Source organism: Furipterus horrens, unplaced genomic scaffold (genome assembly GCF_987537825.1).
Source record: "Furipterus horrens unplaced genomic scaffold, mFurHor1.1.pri manual_scaffold_5, whole genome shotgun sequence".
In the NCBI taxonomy this organism is placed as follows: Eukaryota; Metazoa; Chordata; class Mammalia; order Chiroptera; family Furipteridae; genus Furipterus; species Furipterus horrens.
Window position 1 is genome coordinate 80,653,306 of NW_028327175.1, and position 18,537 is coordinate 80,671,842.

Genomic DNA, 18,537 nt, shown 5'->3' on the forward strand with positions numbered 1-18,537 from the left:
GGACACTATTAGCAAAATATTCATGAGGTATTTATTAAGCCTGACTATATATAATAGTCCTAGGCTTGCTGGGTGGGAGGGTGGTAAAGAAAGGTGTAAGACTGATTCCAGAGCTATTGGCCTAATAGAAATAGGAACTCACATGTGAAAATTGAACTAACTACAGAAGGAAAATGAGTGTTACAGACAACATGTATTCCAGTGCTACTCAAGGTTCCTGTCATGGTGAATCAAGGAACTTGTGCTAGAATGTGAATCAATGAACTGCCTCCTCCAGGAAGACAGTCTTCTATGAAGAAAATGTCAGGTAAACTACCCAATGTACTTAGTGAAGCAATTTATTTCCATTCTGGCACCATCCTTGATCCATACTTGGAGGATCACTGCTCTTGGAATCTTATATCTGCCACTTGGGAGAGTTTCTTCTCTTTGTGTTCAACTGTATTTTAGAGCTTTCATAGGCAATCTGGCATAATAATGTTAGGACAAAATAGAGTTTGTTAAATTGATGTCGTACATTTTTTGTTCCATTAAATGCAACAATAACCCAGGATATACCACATTGCTTCCAGCCTCATGCTTGAAGATGAGCATCTTCTATATATAGCCAGAAGTTGTTTTTCATTACCATAGACAGTGGAGGTGGTGACAGAGGGTTCTTCCTGTCTCTTTGCAGGGGTTCTTAATCATATTTTTTTGTGTCATGGACCCCTTTGGCCAACTGTTATATCTGTGGACCATTTCTTAGAATGATGTTTTTAATTATATAAAATAAAATTTGTAGGGTTACAAAGGAAACCAATAATATTGAAATACACTTATCAAAATGTTAAAAACAATTCGTGATAGTAATATGTATTTTATTATTAACATATAACAAAATCTAGCATCAAGTCTAAAAACTGTCATTATTTTGAAGACATGATAAGCACAAATAACATTTTGACCTACCTACAACAACTCTGATGGGTTATGAAAACATCTGAGTTTTCATAGGCAGCAAAATCACATGTACTGCTAACAGTGTTGTGGTTGGTTGGCTGCATTATAACAGAAGGAAATGACAGAATTTCAGTTAGAGGTTAGTGAAAATAAATATATATTCTTTATTCATTCAGGTTCAAGGTCCCCTGCATTCACTCTCTGATTAACAACCTTTGCCTTGGGAATACCAAACTGGGAAAAAGAGTTCTGAACCTTTGTATTACGTTTCCTGGAACAGATATTTTGGGCTTGTAATAAAATCCAATTACAATTTCAGTTCCTGGTGAGGTTCTATTATAATTTTCTTTTGCTTTATTTTGGATTACAAAGGAGCAAGTTTATCCTCTAATCTATTTGTGGAGATCTACTTTCTATAATAGGCTTAAACAAAAACATCTTAGGGAGAGATTTGCAGAAAATATTTATTTTTCCCAAAGCAGTTAAATGGATGCCTTTTTAGGAAAAGTTCTTGCTTGCGAAGATAATCGTAAGGTCAATATCTATTCCCAGGGTGGAGGGGTGGGAGGGTAGAATTTGTTACATGAAGAAGTTAGAGGACCAAAAGGCCCCTTTTGGAAGGATTTTCTGGAAGAAGCTATAAACAAAGCCCAAGAGAAAAAGGGATCTTGGAATTCTAGAGTGATGGGGAGGCTTTTTGGAGCAGAAAGATACACCAAAGGGTAAGGCTTAGTTAGGTAAGAGATGCAAGGTATGTTAATGCAAGTGGGGAGGTCAGATAGCTTTGTCAAAGTATGGTGGGATGTGAGCCTAGACAGGTAGGTAGATTGGAGCTGGTGGTGATGAATTTTCACCAATATGCCAGGGATATAAAACATTACTGGCAGAGGGAGTAAGCGAAATCTTTTAGTAAAAATGAGATAAAGAAATTTCTGGACCCTGGCTGCTGTGGCTCAGTGGATTGAGCATCAGCCTGCGAATCAAGTGTCACTGGTTCAATTCCCAGTCAGGGCACGTGACTAGGTTGCACATCAGGTCCCCAGTTGGGGGCATGTGAGAGGCAACCACACAGTGATGTTTCTCTCCCTCTCTTTCTCCTTTCCACTCTCTCTAAAAATAAATAAACAAACAAATAAATAAAATTATTTTTTAAAAGGAATTTCTGATATATGAATATTAATATGACTGCATGTTTTAGTTGAATTGGGTGTTAGAAGAAAATACGGACAGTAGTTTTAGAATCAGATGGCAACACTGGATGAAGAAAACTACGCTTACTTTCTCCATCCTAATGTCTTTCATAATTACCTAAGGATAGGATTCACCTGGAGAGCTTAATTATACAGGTTACCAAGATTCTGCTCTGAAAATTATAACCTCAGTAGGTCTGGGATTTCTCATTTTGAAAATGGCTCTATGTGATTATATCTTCAGACAACTTGAAAATACTCTGAAGGAAAGTTGTGCTGACCAGATGATAAATCACAAAAATTGCACTGCACAAAGTTAAACGGGCGGTGAAGACTTTATTCAAGGCTGTTGTAATAGGGGAGAGAAACCAGAACTCAGGCTGAACTGACCTCCGCTTAAACAAAAGGGAGGAACAAAATACTAGAGTGCAGTTCTTTATGGGAGAGAGAGATCCATGGGGTGTGCAGAGCACATTGACTTGTTCCCCAGTTTGTACATGTTTAGCTCTATGATTTGGCCATCTGTGTTTGCTAATTGGTGCCCACCAAATAGGGACACTTATCTTTCCAGCTGATTACATTTCTGAGGGATGACTCCTAATCCTTGGAAAGACACTGCTGGGTTGTAAAAGTGTGAGAGTCTGGGAGATGATTTACATCTCAATGGGGGAGAAAAAGAATTTACGATTACAAGTTTTCTGAACTACGTGAGAGACCTGTCTAAAGTTTAGTCAAGCTGATAGGAACATTAAGGATGTCTTAGTCAAGGGTGAGGTGCTGTCACTTGTACTACTATCTTCAGGGTGGATGACCCTTGATAGAGAGTGGAAAGGAAGAATCAACTTTAAGACTATTAGGAGGGGGAAATCAACATACCTCCTAAGCTAATGTTGGGAATTATTTGGAGAGGGGGATACAGAAAAGTGAGTAGTCAATGTCTAGCGAGCCTAGACAGAGGGAGATGGGGGTGCATTGATAGGAATGGAATTTCCAGTTGGCAGGCAGAGTAGTGGAGCCACATGATCCAGGCTAACTTGGTAAAGCATAACTCTTAGTTTCCTTTGCTAGAAACAAGACCCCTAGAGGGGATGCAACAGGGCTGTGGGAGCCTCCTCTAGAGCGCAGTCCTTTCTGACAGAGCCTGCAGAGCAGTCCAGACTGTGCATTTGTGGTTAGCATCCTGTATTAGCTTCACCTGACACACACACACACATACACAAATGCAGACACACACACATAGCCCAGACCATGCATTTGTGATTAGCATCCTGTATTAGCTTCACCTACCACACACACACACACACACACACACACACACCCCCCAGACCGTGCATTTGTGATTAGCATTCTGTGTTAGCTTCACCTACCACACACACATGCACGCATGCACACACCACATCCCCTGTATATATACTGAAGTATTTCAAAGGAAATTATAGGCATTTAAGCAACTGAGTTTTATGGAAAACTGATGACTTCCATTTAGCATAAGCTGTATTAGAAAATTTTCAGAAAACTTGAGTGAGGAGGACAACCTGGGAAGTGGTCTCCAAAGAGGAGGCAGCTGCAACCATGGCAGTGGATAAGGCACTCACAAATTTACTGGGGATATAAGACATTGATGTGTCTTACCTCTTTTTAATGAGGAAGCATAAAGGGGGAAAACAGGGGTCTAAGAATTCATAGTCCCCTTAAATAGGAGAGGATGGTCCCGGCGAGGTCTGCGATGCTAACTGTAAAAGGTGCAGTTGATTTGCTCATGGAACACCAGCAAAGAGTGTCAGTAAAGTGGACTGGGGAGCCAGATGCAGGGTTTAGGAGTGAGTGGTAGGACAGAGAAAGACAGATACCACATGATTTCACTTATATGCAGTACCTAAAAATCAAAATAAATCAACAAACAAAACCAACAACAAAACACGTGAGTGGTAGAAAAGAAACTGGGAGTGCAGGTGGAAGTCTGGCTTTGAAAGAAAGATGCAGGGAGAGAACAGGAAAGTCACAGGATAAAGTTACTGGGCATGTATGAGATTGATGTGTTTTGCTTTTTTCTAGTAACTTTCTTCAGTGGTCAGAAATGAGTGAACAATCAGAAAAAAACAATTCCACTGAAGAGGGACACACAAGTCAAAGTGCTCCTGAGAAAAACTGTCAAATTGGACCAAAGCAACTGGTATGGCATATGGATATTACTATTCCATGGTATTTGGGTTGCTCCCAGCACGGGGATCTCTGAGGCCTCAGACTTGGGAGAGAAGGTGGGCTCCATCAGGACTCCTCAGGAAGGATTTCTGTCCTTCTCCCCACACTGGTGCGCCTCTCTGTCCCCTAACTTTGCTCGCTGCTAAGCTGTCTCACCTTACACAGCTCCTCTGTGCCTCTCATTCTTCTGATTTTAGCCCAGTGTACTATGCCCTTGGACTAGAATATTTTATAGAATATGGTCAAGTGTTTCTATTTAACACACCCTTGGGTTCTTTTCCCTACAGTGTACTAGTCACAGTCCTAAAACTTTGTATGTATTAATTCACCTAATCCTTATCACAAGGTACTAATGTTAACCCCATTTCACAAGAGGAGAAACTAGGCTTAGGGAAGTAGGAACTTGCTGAAGGCACACCATTACCAAGTGGTGTATTAGAACATAGATAGGCTTACCCTGCTGTCTATATTCTTAAACTCTACCTATGCACTGAGAATAGTAATAGATGGAACTAAGTTGTACCCATTTCATAACACAAAACTGTTTCATAAGGTTAAGTTTGTAAAACAAATCCATACACACATACCAAATGAAATTTTGAAGATTTTATATTATTTATATTTACAATATATGTATATTATTTTGGACTGACTATCATTAAACTAAGTAAACTGTAGAAAAGCCTGAAATTCTGTTACTAATTTCTCACACTGGAATTCATATATTGAAAAATTCCCTTTTGTTTTCAGTATAGTATTTCATGTATACCGGGATTGGCAAAAGTAGTTTTACAGTTGTATGTGAAACAGTTAATTCTTGTATTATTATTTATTCATTATTATATTTTTTCTTTTATCATACATAGTTACAGAATTTTTATTTCTTTTTAAATTGAATTTATTGGGTTGGTATTGGTTAATAAAATTATATACGTCTCAGATGCACAATTCAATAATACAGCATCTGTATATCGTATTGTGTGTTCACTGCCTCAGGTCAAGTCTCCTCCCATTACCATTTATCCCCCTCCCTTTTTTACCCCTCCCCCACTACCCCATACCCCCCTTTCCCTCTGGTAAACACTGTACTGTTGTCTGAGACTATGAGCGTTTTTGTTTTTGTCGTTGTTGTTCTTTTGCTTAATCCCTTCACCTTTCATTGAGCCCCCCCCAAACCGCTTCCCTCTGATAGCTGATAGTCTTCCAGGTATTCATATCTCTGTCTCTAATTTGTTAGTCAGTTTATGTTTTGGGGTTCTTTGGAAATATTCCCAGAAGTGGAATCACTGGGCCATAAGGCAGTTCCATTTTTAATTTGTCGAGGCATCTTCATACTGCTTTCCACAGTGGCTGCACCAGTCTGCATTCCCACCAACAGTGCAAAACCGTTCCCCTTCCTCCACATCCTCTCAGTACTTATTTGTTGATTTATGGATGATGGCCATTCTGACAGGTGCGAAGTGGTATCTCATTGTGGTTTTAATTTGCAATTTTTTGATTAGTGACATTGAATATCTTTTCATACATCTTTTGGCCATCTGTATGTCCCCTTTGAAAAAGTGTCTATTCAGGTTCTATGCCCATGTTTTAATTGGATTTCTTGTTGTTGTTGAGCTGTGTAAGTTTTTTATAAATTTTAGATAGTAATCTCTTGTCAAATATATCATTGGCAAATATGTTCTTCCATGTAGTGACTTGTCTTTTCATTTTATTGATGGTTATCTTTGCTGCACAAAAACTTTCTAGTTTGATGTAGTACCATTTGTTTATGTATGTATGTATGTATGTATGTATGTATTTGCTTTGTTTCCCTTGCCTGAGAAGATGTATCAGAAAAAATAATGCTACAAGAAATATCTGAATTTTACTGCTTATGTATGCATCTGGGATTTTTATGGTTTCAGGTCTAACACTTAAGTTTCTAATGCATTTTGAATTTATTCTTGTATATGGTGCAAAAAGGTGGTGTAGTTTCATTTTCTTGCATGTATCTGCCCAATTTTCCCATCAAAACCATTTGTTGAATAGGCTATCTTTACCCCATTGTATGTTCTTGTCTTCTCTGTCAAATATTAATTGACTGTAGGATGTGGGTTTATTTCTGGGCTCTCTATTCTGTTCGACTGATCTATATGTCTGTTTTTATAACGGTAATATGCTGTTTTGATTATTATGGTGTTATAGTATAGTTTGATAGCAGGTAGCATGATACCTCCAACTTTATTCTTCTTTTTGAAGATTGCTGTGGCTATTCTGTGTTTCCATATAAAGTTTTGGATATTCTATTCTGTGAAATAAACCATTGGTATCTTGATAGGAATTATGTTGAATCTATGGATTGCAATGGTTGGTATGGACATTCTATGATGTTAATTCTTCCCATTCATGAACACAAAATATGCTTGCAATTATTTGTATCTTTTATATCATTGGTTAACTTTATTCCAAGATATTTTTTAATGCAATTAAAAATGGGATTGTGTTCTTAGATTTTTTTTTAATGTGTTTGATTGACTATAATGTTACAGTTGTCCCAATTTCCCTTCCCTCTGCTCCCCTCCACCCGGTGGCCCCCCTCCCTCCAGTTGTCCCCCCCTTTTAGACCATGTCCATTGGTTGTGCATATAGTTCTTCTCAACCTCTCTCTGTCTATTCCATTCCCTCCTACCATGATCCTTAATTCCTATATCATCTCCCTTCCTCTCCCTGTTCCCCCTCCCTGCTGACCTGCCCCCAATATGCTCCCCATACCTATAGTTCTTTTTCCACTCTCGTTGCCTGTTTAGTTTGCCTTTGTTTCAATTCCCTAGCTTCTGTTGTTTCTTGTGATACAGTTTTCATTTTAGATTTCATAGTTTTGATCTTCCTTTTTCTAAACCAGTCCCTTTAACATCTCATATAACAGTGGTTTGGATCTAATGAACTCTTTCAGTTTTATTTTTTCCTGGAAACACTTTCTCTGCCCTTCTATTCTGAATGACAATTTTGCTGGATAGAGTATTTGTGGTTGTAGGTTTTTGCTTTTCATTACTTTGAATATTTCTTGCCAGTCCCTTCTTGCCTGCAGGGTCTCCCTTGAGAAGTCAGCTGAGAGTCTAATTGGGACCCCTTTGTACATGATTCTTTTCTTCTCTCTTGCTGCTTTTAAGATTCTCTCTTTATCTTTAACTTTTGACATTTTGATTATAATGTGTCTTGGAGTGGTTCTCCCTGGGTCCAGTTTTTTTGGAACTCTCTGTATTTCCTGGACCTGTAAGTCTATTTCCTTCCCCAAGTTTGGGAAGTTCTGCTTTATTATATTTTCACTTAATTTTTCAATTTCTAGTTCATCTTCTTCGCCTTCTGGCAAACCAAAAGGTTGGGCCTTTTATAGCTGTCCCAGAGGTTTCTGATCCTCTCATCCTTGCTTCCCGTTTCCTTTCTCTGCACTGGTTGACTGTTTGTTCCTTCTCTATGTTCTGGTTTGTTGATATGAACTCTGGATTTTTTTCCCTCACCATCTGTCTCATATGTGGTTTTGTTCCTTTCAGTATGAGTGTTTTTCGATTTTTTCTCACCTTTTTCCAGATCTTTTGTTAATTCTGTAAGCCACCTGATAACAATGGCCCTGAACTGAGCCTCTGACAGGTTTCTTATTTGTTCGTCTGTCAGATTCCTCATCTGTTGCCTGGTGAGCTGTGCCACCGGGATTTCTATAGTTGTCTGCCTCGTTTTGACAGATGCGTTTTGTTTTCTTGGGCCGGCTATAGGGGGCAGTGCCTGTGTACTCGTCACAACCCAGCGACCGGCGCCTATCCGCAACCTATTTCACAGCCCTGTGGCGCTTTCTTTGGGGGCGGGGGTCCAAGATGGATTCACACAGTTATTCCACTAGGAGACTGGGATCCGTCCTCCCGCCCTCTGGGCCTCACTGTTCAAGGCGATGTGGTGGCTGCTTTCCCCAGCGTTGGGGTTGCAAGCTGCCGGGGGTTCGACTGCAGCCGGGATTGTTCCCCCTGCTGCTGGGATTCTTCTCTCTGCCGCTGTCCCTGATGCGACCGCAAACAGCACCGCCCCCTTTCGCTCTTACCTGCCCAAAAAGCGCTGCTGGTTTATAAGTTCATACGTTGGGCTTCCATGTAGTTTTATTTTCTGGAATTTCTAGTTATCTTTTGTTTTGAAGTAGTTGTATTCCTCTCTAGTTGTAGAGGGAGACTGAGCGTGTCCGTCTAAGCCTCCATCTTGGCCGGAAGTTCTCTTAGATTCTTTTACTGATAGTTTATTATTGGTATATAAAAATGCAATTGGTATATGGATATTTATTTTGTTTCCTACTACTATACTGAATTTATTTACCAGTTCTAGTAGTCTTTTTGTGGAATCTTTAGGGTTCTGTACATACAGTATCATGTTATCTGCCAATAGTGGCAGTTTTACTTCTTCCTTTTTAATTTGGATGCATTTTATTTCTTGTTCTTGTCTGATTGCTGTGGCTAGAACTTCAAGTACTATGTTGAGTAACAGTGGTGAAGGTGGACATACCTGTTTTGTTCTTGATCTTAAGCTAAATGCTTTTAGTTTTGCCCATTGAGTATGATATTGGCTATAGGTTTGCTATATATTGCCTTTATTATGTTGAGGTACATTCCTTCTATTCTCACTTTGCTGAGAGTTTTTATCATAAATGGCTGCTGGATTTTATCAAATGTTTTTTCTGCATCTGTTGATATAATCATGTGATTTCATCTTTCATTTAGTTTATGTGGTGTATCACATTTATTGATTTGCAGATATTGTACAAAACTTGCATCCACAGAATAAATCCCACTTGATTATGGGATATGATCTTTTTAATATTTTAATAGATCCAGTTTGCTAATATTTTGTTGAGGATTTTAGCATGTGTTCATCAAGGATATTGGCCTATAATTTTATTTCTTTGTAGTGTCTGTCTGGTTCCTGAATTAGGATAATACTGGCCTCATAAAATGAGCTTGAGAATCTTCCCTCTTTTTGAATTTTTTTGGAATAGTTTGGGAAGGATAGGTGTTCATTCTTCTTTGCATGTTTGATAAAATTCACCTGTAAAGCATTTCAATCCAGGACTTTTGTGTATTGGGAGTGTTTTTTTTGTTTGTTTGTTTGTTTGTTTTATTACTGCTTTAATTTCACTAGCTGTAATCTATCTATTCAGATTTTCTGATTCTTCCTGATTCAATTTTAGAAGAATGTATGTTTCTAGAAATTTACCAATTTTATCCAGATTGCCAATTTGTTGGCACATCATTGTTGTTCATACTATCTTTTTTACAATCCTTCGTTGTTGTGTGTGTGTGTGTGTGTGTTTTTTTTTTTTCCTTTTTGCTATTAGTTGTTACTTCTCCTCTTTCATTTCTGATTTTATTTATTTGGGTGCTCTCTCTTTTTTTCTTGATGGGTCTGGTTAAAGTTTGCCAATCTTTTTTATCTTTTCAAAGAACCAGCTCTTGGTTTCATTGACCATTTTTATTATTATTTTTTCTCTATTTTCATGCATTTCTGCTCTCATCTTTACTATTTCTTTTCTCCTCATCTTTGGCTTGCTTTGTTGTTCTTTTTCTTGTTCCTTCAAGTGTAAAGTTAGATTGTTTATTTGAGGTTTTTCTTGTTTCTTGAGATAGGCCTCTAATGCCATGAATTTCCCTCTTAGGATTGCTTTCACTGTGTCCCACCGATATTTTTGTGTTCTCATTTCATTGGTTTCAAGGTATTTTGATTTCTTCCTTGATACCATTGTTAAGCATTCATTGTTTAGTAACATGGTATTTAGCTTCCATGTGTTTGCTTTACTATTTTTTTCTTATGATTGATTTTCAGTTTTATACCTTTATGGTCAGAAGAGATGCTTGATTTGATTTTAATCTTCTTAAATTTATTGAGATTTCTCTTGTGACCTAACATGTGGTCTATTTTAGATAATGTTTCTTATGCACTTGAAAAGAATGTATATTCTGCTGCTTTGGGGTGAAATCTTCTGAAGATATCAATTAAATACATCTGCTCTAGTGTCTCATTTAATGCCACTGTTTCTAGTTGATTTTCTGTCTGAAAGATCTATCCATTGATGTCAGTGAAGTAACACTGAGAACCCCTTGATGTCCATCAAGATTTGTTTTATATATAGGTACTCCTATGCTGGGTGCATAAATGTTTACAAGAGTTTTATCCTGTTGTTGGATTTCTTCCTTTATCATTAGGTAGTGTTCTTTTTTAGTCTCTTACTATAGCCTTTGTTTTAAATTGTATTTTGTCTGATATGAGTATTGCTACCCCAGCTTTTGTTTTTCATTTTCAATTGCATGAAATATCTTTTCCTATCCCTTTAATTTAGTCTATGTGCATCTTTTATTCTGAGGTAGGTCTCTTGTAGACAGCATGTGTATGGATGATGTTTTCTTATCCATTCAACTATCTTATGTCTTTTGATTGGAGCATTTAAGCCGTTTAGATTTAAAGTGATTAATGATAGATATGTATTTATTATTGCCATCTTATTCTTTATTACTCTAGTTTTTTATTTTCTTTTTCTTCTTCTTCATGTTAAAGAATACCCTGTAACATTTTTTTGTATTACTAGCTTGGTGGTAACAAACTCCTTTAGCTTTGTCTTCTTTGGGAAACTCTTTATTTTTCCTTCATTTCTTGGTAAAGTAGTCTTGGTTGGGGTTTCTTGTTTCTCATCACTTTGAATATTTCATGCCAGTTCCTTATGTCCCGAAATGTTTCTGTTGAGAAATTAGCTGACAGTTTTATGGGAGCTCCCTTGTATAACTGTCTTTCTCTTTCTGCTTTTAAGATTTGCTCTTTGTCTTTAACCTCTGCCATTTTAATTTTGGTGTTGGCCTCTTTGTGTTCATTTTGTTTGGGGCTCTCTGTACTTCCTGGGCATGTGTGTCTTTTTCCTTCTCCAGGTTAAGAAAGCTTTTAGTCATTGTTTCTTCAAATAAGTTCTCGGTCCCTTGTTTTCTCTCTTCTCCTCCTGGTAGCCCTATGATGCTGATTTTGCTACACTCTGTTATTCCAAATATACCTTAAACTAGCCTCATCTTTTTCAATCTTTCTTTTTCCTTTCTGCTGCTCTGATTGGGTGTTTTCTGCTACCTTGTTTTCCAAATCGCTGATTCGATCTTCTGCTTCATCCTCCTATTGTTTACTTCTTCTAGTGTAGTCTTCATTTCAGGTATGTAGTATTTATTTCTGATTGACTTTTTAATGGTTTATTTGTCCTTTATATGCTTGCTATCTTTTTATTGAAGTTGTCACTAAGTTTCTTGAGCATCCTTATAACCATTTTCTCAAACTGTATATGTGGTAAATTGCTTGCCTGCATTTCATTTAGCTCTTTTTCTGGAGATTGCCACTGTTCTTACATCTGGGGCATGTTTCTTTGCTTTCCCATTTTGGCTACCTCTTTGTGTTTGTTTCTATGTATCAGGTAGATCTGCTAGGACTTCCAGTTTTGGTAGGGTGGCCTTATGATGTAAGTGTCCTGGGGGACCCGTTGAAACAGTCTCCTTGATCACCTGAGCTGGGTGCTCCAGGGATTATTCTTGTGTGGGTTATGTGGGCCCTCTTGTTGTACTTGAGTCTAGATTTCTCTCGGCCTTTTCACGTGTGGTGTTGACCTTCAGGCTGACTGACTGTAAGAATTTACTTATACCTCAGTGAACAAGCTGCTCTGTAGGTGCCAACCACACAAAGCAGAATTTGCCTCAGGAGGGTCTGGTGCCTGTTGAGATCTTCCTTTGGACATGCTGCACTTGAAGCTAATTGTATTCTGTTCTGATGTTGTTTGAAGCTGGTCCCTTCGTATGTTGGTTCTGGTCCCTTCGTATGTTGGTTCTGGGGCCTCTTGGGGTTGGCTCTGGTGGAGACAAATGTCAGATGCTGCCTGTGACCGGCATTGGACAACCTGTTTGAAGCTACAAAGTGATCCAGAGTTTGTGGCTGCTTCTGCTTGATCTGGGTGTATGTGAGAAGGTCCAACCTGTGTGCCAAGGACAGCTTTTACCACCTCCTGGCCTGTGGGCAGGTTAGCAGAAGTCCCAAGTCACCCCACATCCACCTCTACCTGCCTCCATATATCTGCCTTCTGTTAGGTTGTCACTGAAAGAGCCTCTGATGATTTTTGAGTAGGTTCTCAGTGAGTCACCAGGTAGGGGTAAGTGGTGTTCACCAAATTGATATAGGTTCAAACTCAATGCCACTCAGCAAATGTCCCAGGATATATATGAAGTCTAGCTGTCACTTGCACACCTTTGTGGTGTGGTGGGATCTCAGGGATTGGTCCGGGTGAGGCCAGCAGAGTTTATCAGTACCAAGCAGACCAAGATTTAACTATGTGAAGGTAGGTCTCTGTACTGCCTAGGTCTATGTGAGGGGAAAATGACCCCTGTCCTAGAGCCACACAACTCAGTCTTTCCAAGATTCTGCCCAGAGCCTGATCTCAGCAGGGTGGGGCAATGGAAATCAGGAGGATGGGGCTAGTAGATCTCCCATCAGGGGGAGTTGCTGGTCAGGCTTGGAAAAAGGTAGAAGGAATGGTCCTGGCCCCAGAGCCACGCATCTCAGTCTGTCCTGGATTTTGCCTCGATCTTATCAAGGTGGAGCCACCAGATTCAGGACTGTTGGGCCACTGGCAGCTTGGAGAGTGGGAGCAGCAGATCTCCTGTGTGGGCAGGTGCTAGTCAGGTTTAAGGGAAAGTGGGGGAATGGCCCCCACCCCAAAGTTACACAACTCAGTTACTGCCACCCCCTGAGTCTGCCCAAAGCTCTACACTCTGGTGCAGGCCACTGGCTCCTCATCAAGGCACAAGCTCTGAATGGTGGTATTATAGGGATTCCAGGTGGTGGAGCTATTGCATTCCCCCAGGCTGATGCCATATGGAGGGGTGTGCTCCACCCAAGAAAGATGGTGTCTGTACTGTGGGAGAGGCACTCAGCTCAGGGATTCTGGCAGCTCTCTTCCTGGAGCCACAAACCCCAGTCTCTCCTCCCATGACTCTAATGTGCTCTGCCCTCCCTTCACTGGAGTTCTGGGTGAATGGCTGTGAATGAGGTTTGTGTGTGGCCCCTTAAGCAGGCACGCCTGTGTCTCTAGTGGACTCCTGTTTCCCCCTGGTAGTCTGAATCCCTGCTAATTTTCACAGCCCCATGTTATGTGGGCAACTTTCTCCAGCTCTGGTGCTCTGGCCTGGGGAGTCCAACTTGAGGTTGAGAACCTACCCTCCTCAGGGGAAACCTTTGCAGCTGAGATATTCCTCTGGAATCTCACCTGCCACCTTTGAAGTGAGGTCAGCCCTTTTTGTGTCCCTGACCAGTCTTGATGTGACTTCTTCTATAAATCTTTGGTCATAAGACTTCTCTTCAGCTAGTCTTCAGTTGGTTATTCAGGTTGATTGCTCTGTATTTTAGTTATAGTTCCAGTTTTGTCCTGGGAGTAAGTGATTGTAACATCCACCCAGTCTGCCACCATCTTGAATCTCTCCTATTTATTATGTGTTGTATTATTGTATATATTAACAACTGTAAACCTGCTTTTTCCCACCCATTTATTAGCCTATATATTTTTGGGCCACTCAGTTTACTTTCTTTTAAATCCTTCAAAAGAGTGTTCCCTTCCCTCATGACATGTGTGCTATGTGTTCAAAATTAGTTATCAGGATTGATTGAAGCATCTTCATTACTTGTCTTCCTGATTAGCTCCATTTACTTTAGAATTATAAATATCTCTAGAGACTTTTGAAAATTTGCACAAACACTCTAGAAAGCCATTCTAACAAGATTTGCTTCTTCAAATCAGGGCTTTGACAGAGAGTGTAAACTTCAGTTGGCAGTGTTCTGCATCGGAGCCTTGATGGAGCCCACACTCCTAGGGTAGTGAGTAGTTCTGAAATGTCCCACAGCACCAAAGCAGAAGACTGTGTGCACTTGGGCTCTCTCTGTGATTTGACACATTTTCCCTGGGCTTCTTCAGTTAAGAACTGTGGAAGGGCCTTTTCTCCCTTGTCCCTCTCCACCCTAAAGCACTAATTCTGACTTTCATCGCCTTGATATTTGAGAGGCCAACTAGTGTTTTGCAGGTATAAAAAGAATTCTGTTTTTATCTCGTTTTTATGTTTTTATTAGACAAGTTTTATATTGTAGATATTTTTTTGTTGTTGTTCAGAAAAAATGACCTAAACTGAGGAAACTTACATCATTTTTTGAAACTTAATCAGATGAAACTAGTTCTTTCTCCAGCTAACAGTATCTATCCTTTCATGCCATTGTAGTAAAAGTTACAGAAAATTTATTTTAATACAATATGAAACAGATGAAATTTTCCAATTCTTACTACTAATACACTTCATTTGTTTCATAGCAACAGATAGAGCGGCAGTTAAGATGCCTGGCATTTCAAAACCCTGGACCACAGGTAGCAGAGTTTAATCCTGAAACACGACAGGAGAAAAAGAGAGCACGGATGTCACAGATGAATGGGTATTTTTCTGTAAAATACAAGTAAGATCCCCATTTATTATATTTTATCTGTGGGATAATAAAATACATGCATTTTCCTCAACAAAGCAAAGTAATTAAAGATTGTCTCTTGTTTATAATTGAAAAATATGTTTTGTAATGTACAATATCACCCCATGGTCTGGAAGTTAATAACTTTAAGAAATAGGCTAGAATCCCAAACTAGAAATCTTTATTTTTTTTAAAGGCTGCAGAAAAGAAAAGAAAAAAAGAAATGCTGCAGAAGCTGTTGGATTAGAGTAACAACTTTGGCAAGAAATATGATAAAAGTAAGAAAGCTATGTCATTTGAAGGAGAAATAATACAACCATGGGAGTAGATTCAGGTGTCAACTGGACATGAAGTATCATAAGTACAGGGATTGCTACTGCATCAAGTATAAATTAAGTAAACCATAAAGAAAAAGGTTGATAAATTCTACTACCTTAAAATTAAGAATTATAACCATTAAGCCCTGGCTGATGTGGCTCAGTGGACTGAGCACCGGCCTGCAAACCAAAGGGCCACTGGTTTGAATCCCAGTCAGGGCACATGCCTGGGTTGTGGGCCAGGTCCCCAGTTGGGGGCAAGGAAGAGGCAACCACACATTGATGTTTCTCTCCCTCTCTTCCTCCCTCCCTTCCCCTCTCTCTAAAAATAAATAAAATCTTTAAAAAAAGAATTATACCCATTAAAAGACATCCTAAAAATAATAAGACACAAGTCACAAGGTAGGAGAAGTTACTAATAATTTAAAAGGTTAGTATCTGAAATATAGAGAGAATTCTACAAGTCAATAAAAAATAAATAAATTTCCTCTGAGAACAATGACCTGAACAATAAACAGGCATTTTATAGAAGAAATGGCTCATAAACACTCAGGATACTGAACCTCATCAGTAGCATATGGAGAAGTTCCCCACTCCCCAGACAGACAAAGAGTTTAGTATAATGATATTAATGTTGATGAAACTATGGGACATGAATTGATTATAATGTGGTACAACCACTATTTAAAAACAGCTTTTTATTACCTATATCACTTATGACCTAACATCTTTACTCCTGGGTATATATCCTGGAAAAACTGCTACACGTGTATTGTACAATAGGAGACATGGTCAAGAAGTTTCATAGCATCCCTGCAATGGCAAAGAAAATAAAGTAGTAATAATCCAAATGCCCATTTATAGTAGAAAAGATAAGTAAGTTATATATTCATACAATAGAATACATAGAAAAGTAAAAATATTTGAATATAGCTACATGCACCATCAGAGAGTAATCTCAAGCCATGCAATAGAATAAATAATCAAATTACAGAAAGAAAAATGTAATATGCTTGGGTATATGTATACATGTGGCATAACTGAAAGCAAAACAAGATGATTTTTATAATATTGAGGTGTGGTTCCTCTTGGAGGGCTGGATAGAGGGATGTGATACGTGGAGCATAAAGAGGACTTTGAAGGTACGATAGTCTTTTATTAAGCTGGGCAGTGAGCACACAAGTTTGTTTTATTTTTCTTTTTTATCTGTGTATGTATGTTTTGTATACTTTTGTATGTATGATAGTTCAGAATTTTACATAAGGTAGCATCAGTGGGCTGGAAACAATAAAATCTGTCTTGATGTCTGAGTTAAGACAAGGGTGTATTTGGGTTAAGGCCAAGGGAGAAGGGCAGAATCTGATCTCTTTTGGCTTTATGGCCACCTGCTCCCATCATTCCCATAATAGATTTTATATTCAACTGACATCTGAATTTCCTGGTGGGCTTGGGAGGGGGTGGGGGAGCTTCCATTCCACAGAAGAAATGCTTCAAATGTAAATCCTCAGTGGACGGCATCCCACTAAAGTGTGATAATCAGGCTGCAAGTATACATGATCCTCAACCTTTCCTGCTTTATTAGGAGAGGGAAGAGGATAGAACAGCATTACTTAACTAAGCAGGAAGAGAGGAGGTGTTATGCCTGCTTGGGAACCCAGGGTGCAGAAGTTCATAATTTCACAGCCTTTTTTGACTTCATCTGGTAATAATGAATACAGGCTGTACAGGCACTTTTGTTATTTTAAGACTTTCGAGTACTCAGTTTTCAAAATGGTTTGGTTTTGAGAGGGTGGTGGAGTTCTTGTGAAACCCTTTTCCTCCTGGGCGTGTTTTAAAGGCTGACAGAGAAAGTGTTGGAACATGAAGCAAGGCGTAGACTGTGGTGCTCTCATCTGGTACAGAAATTCTTACCTCCAATCAGAGCTTCCCGCAGACCCACTGTCTAGCGACCTGTTTTCTTCGCCCTGGGTAAAAAGCAGCATCAGAAAGGGGCAGAAGCAAAGGCACTGTTAGCTAAGGAGTTGTTTTATTTATTTACTTTTTTAATCATGATGGTGTAATAACTGAGTAAGTTTTAATGCCTGACATTAAAAACTAATTGTATTCAAAATAGGGAATTTTTCTTAATAAAGGAAAAAAGTGTGATTTACTAGGGAAAATTCCATGAAGAAAGCTTATATTTTAAAGGGAAAAAATGGGGCATCTGTAGAAGGAGACTTTCATCAGCTATTCTTCATAATTTGCTTAGATGGAGTAAGTGAAATACTTATTATTTTTGGTGACAAGACCGCCTGCATTTGAAATTGGTCATACATTGGCTGAATTTCCCAGAACATTACTGCCATATAGCATCCTAAAGTGTTGCTGGGTAATCTCTAGGGTGGTATTTCCTCGACAAAACAGGATTACATTGATGAAATTCGCTGCATAATAATTTATCCTCAATGTTGAGGAAAATTTCACTGTCATGTTAAAGTCATTTCTTTTCTTTGTAGCGTTATAAAGAAGTATGACAAAAGTGGCAGGCTGATCTGTAACAATGCTGATCTGTGCGACTGCCTGGAGAAGAACTGCCTGGGCTGCTTCTACCCCTGCCCCAAGTGCAACTCCAACAAGTGTGGGCCGGAGTGCCGCTGCAACCGGAAGTGGGTGTACGAAGAGCTCCTCAATGAATGTGGAGAGGTCATCAGCACTCTGCCATTTCATGTCCCCGAGTAGGAGCTGTTACAGATTAACTGATTTGTTTCTTCTTTACATTTAAGTAAACCCCTTTCTTTTGGTGAATTCTAGGGCTTGGGGGGAGATGTTGGACAAACATACTTAGATTCATGTTCTCCAAAGCTGTTAAACAGTGTAGAATGGGAAGTCATTCTAACCTCCTTACTGTGTCCTCCCGCATTCCTTCACTTGGAACCGAAGCGTGTGACAGTGAATGGATCTCAGTTTCTCTCATCAATACTCCCATCTCCACTCTGCCCTCAAGTTAAAAATTTCTTTCCTCTTTGTTGGTAGCTGAAAAAATTAATTTTAAGATTTTCAGAATTCTGTAGCTGAGAGATTTTTTTAAATAGAACTATAAATGTATGATATCTAGTTACCCTGAGAATCATACACATCACAAATTCTAAATCAGAATTGCTATTTGAATTTAAAAAAAAAAAACACCCAAAACTTGTGATTTTGCATTGTATATTCAGTCTCATTTTACAGTTATTGTAGTCTATTAAAATTAAGTTTGGTAATACTTGGTAATGTTTTTATTAAAAATTTATATTTCACTTGTAAAATTGAGGAATTAGGGCTTGCATATCCTAAAAACCAATGGTTTATATTGTTTTTATTTCAAGCTCAGTATT

The 18,537-nt window shown here is 38.9% G+C and overlaps 1 protein-coding gene across 1 annotated transcript; it reads left to right on the forward strand.

The window, feature by feature from the left end:
• Nucleotides 1-4,209: 4,209 nt before the first annotated feature.
• Nucleotides 4,210-17,899, forward strand: ARL14EPL (ARF like GTPase 14 effector protein like). Its single transcript, XM_090279035.1, has 3 exons — nucleotides 4,210-4,305; nucleotides 14,716-14,855; nucleotides 17,677-17,899. The coding sequence occupies exons 1-3, from the start codon at nucleotides 4,210-4,212 to the stop codon at nucleotides 17,897-17,899; spliced, it is 459 nt and encodes a 152-aa protein (XP_090135161.1).
• The last annotated feature ends 638 nt before the right edge of the window (nucleotides 17,900-18,537 follow it).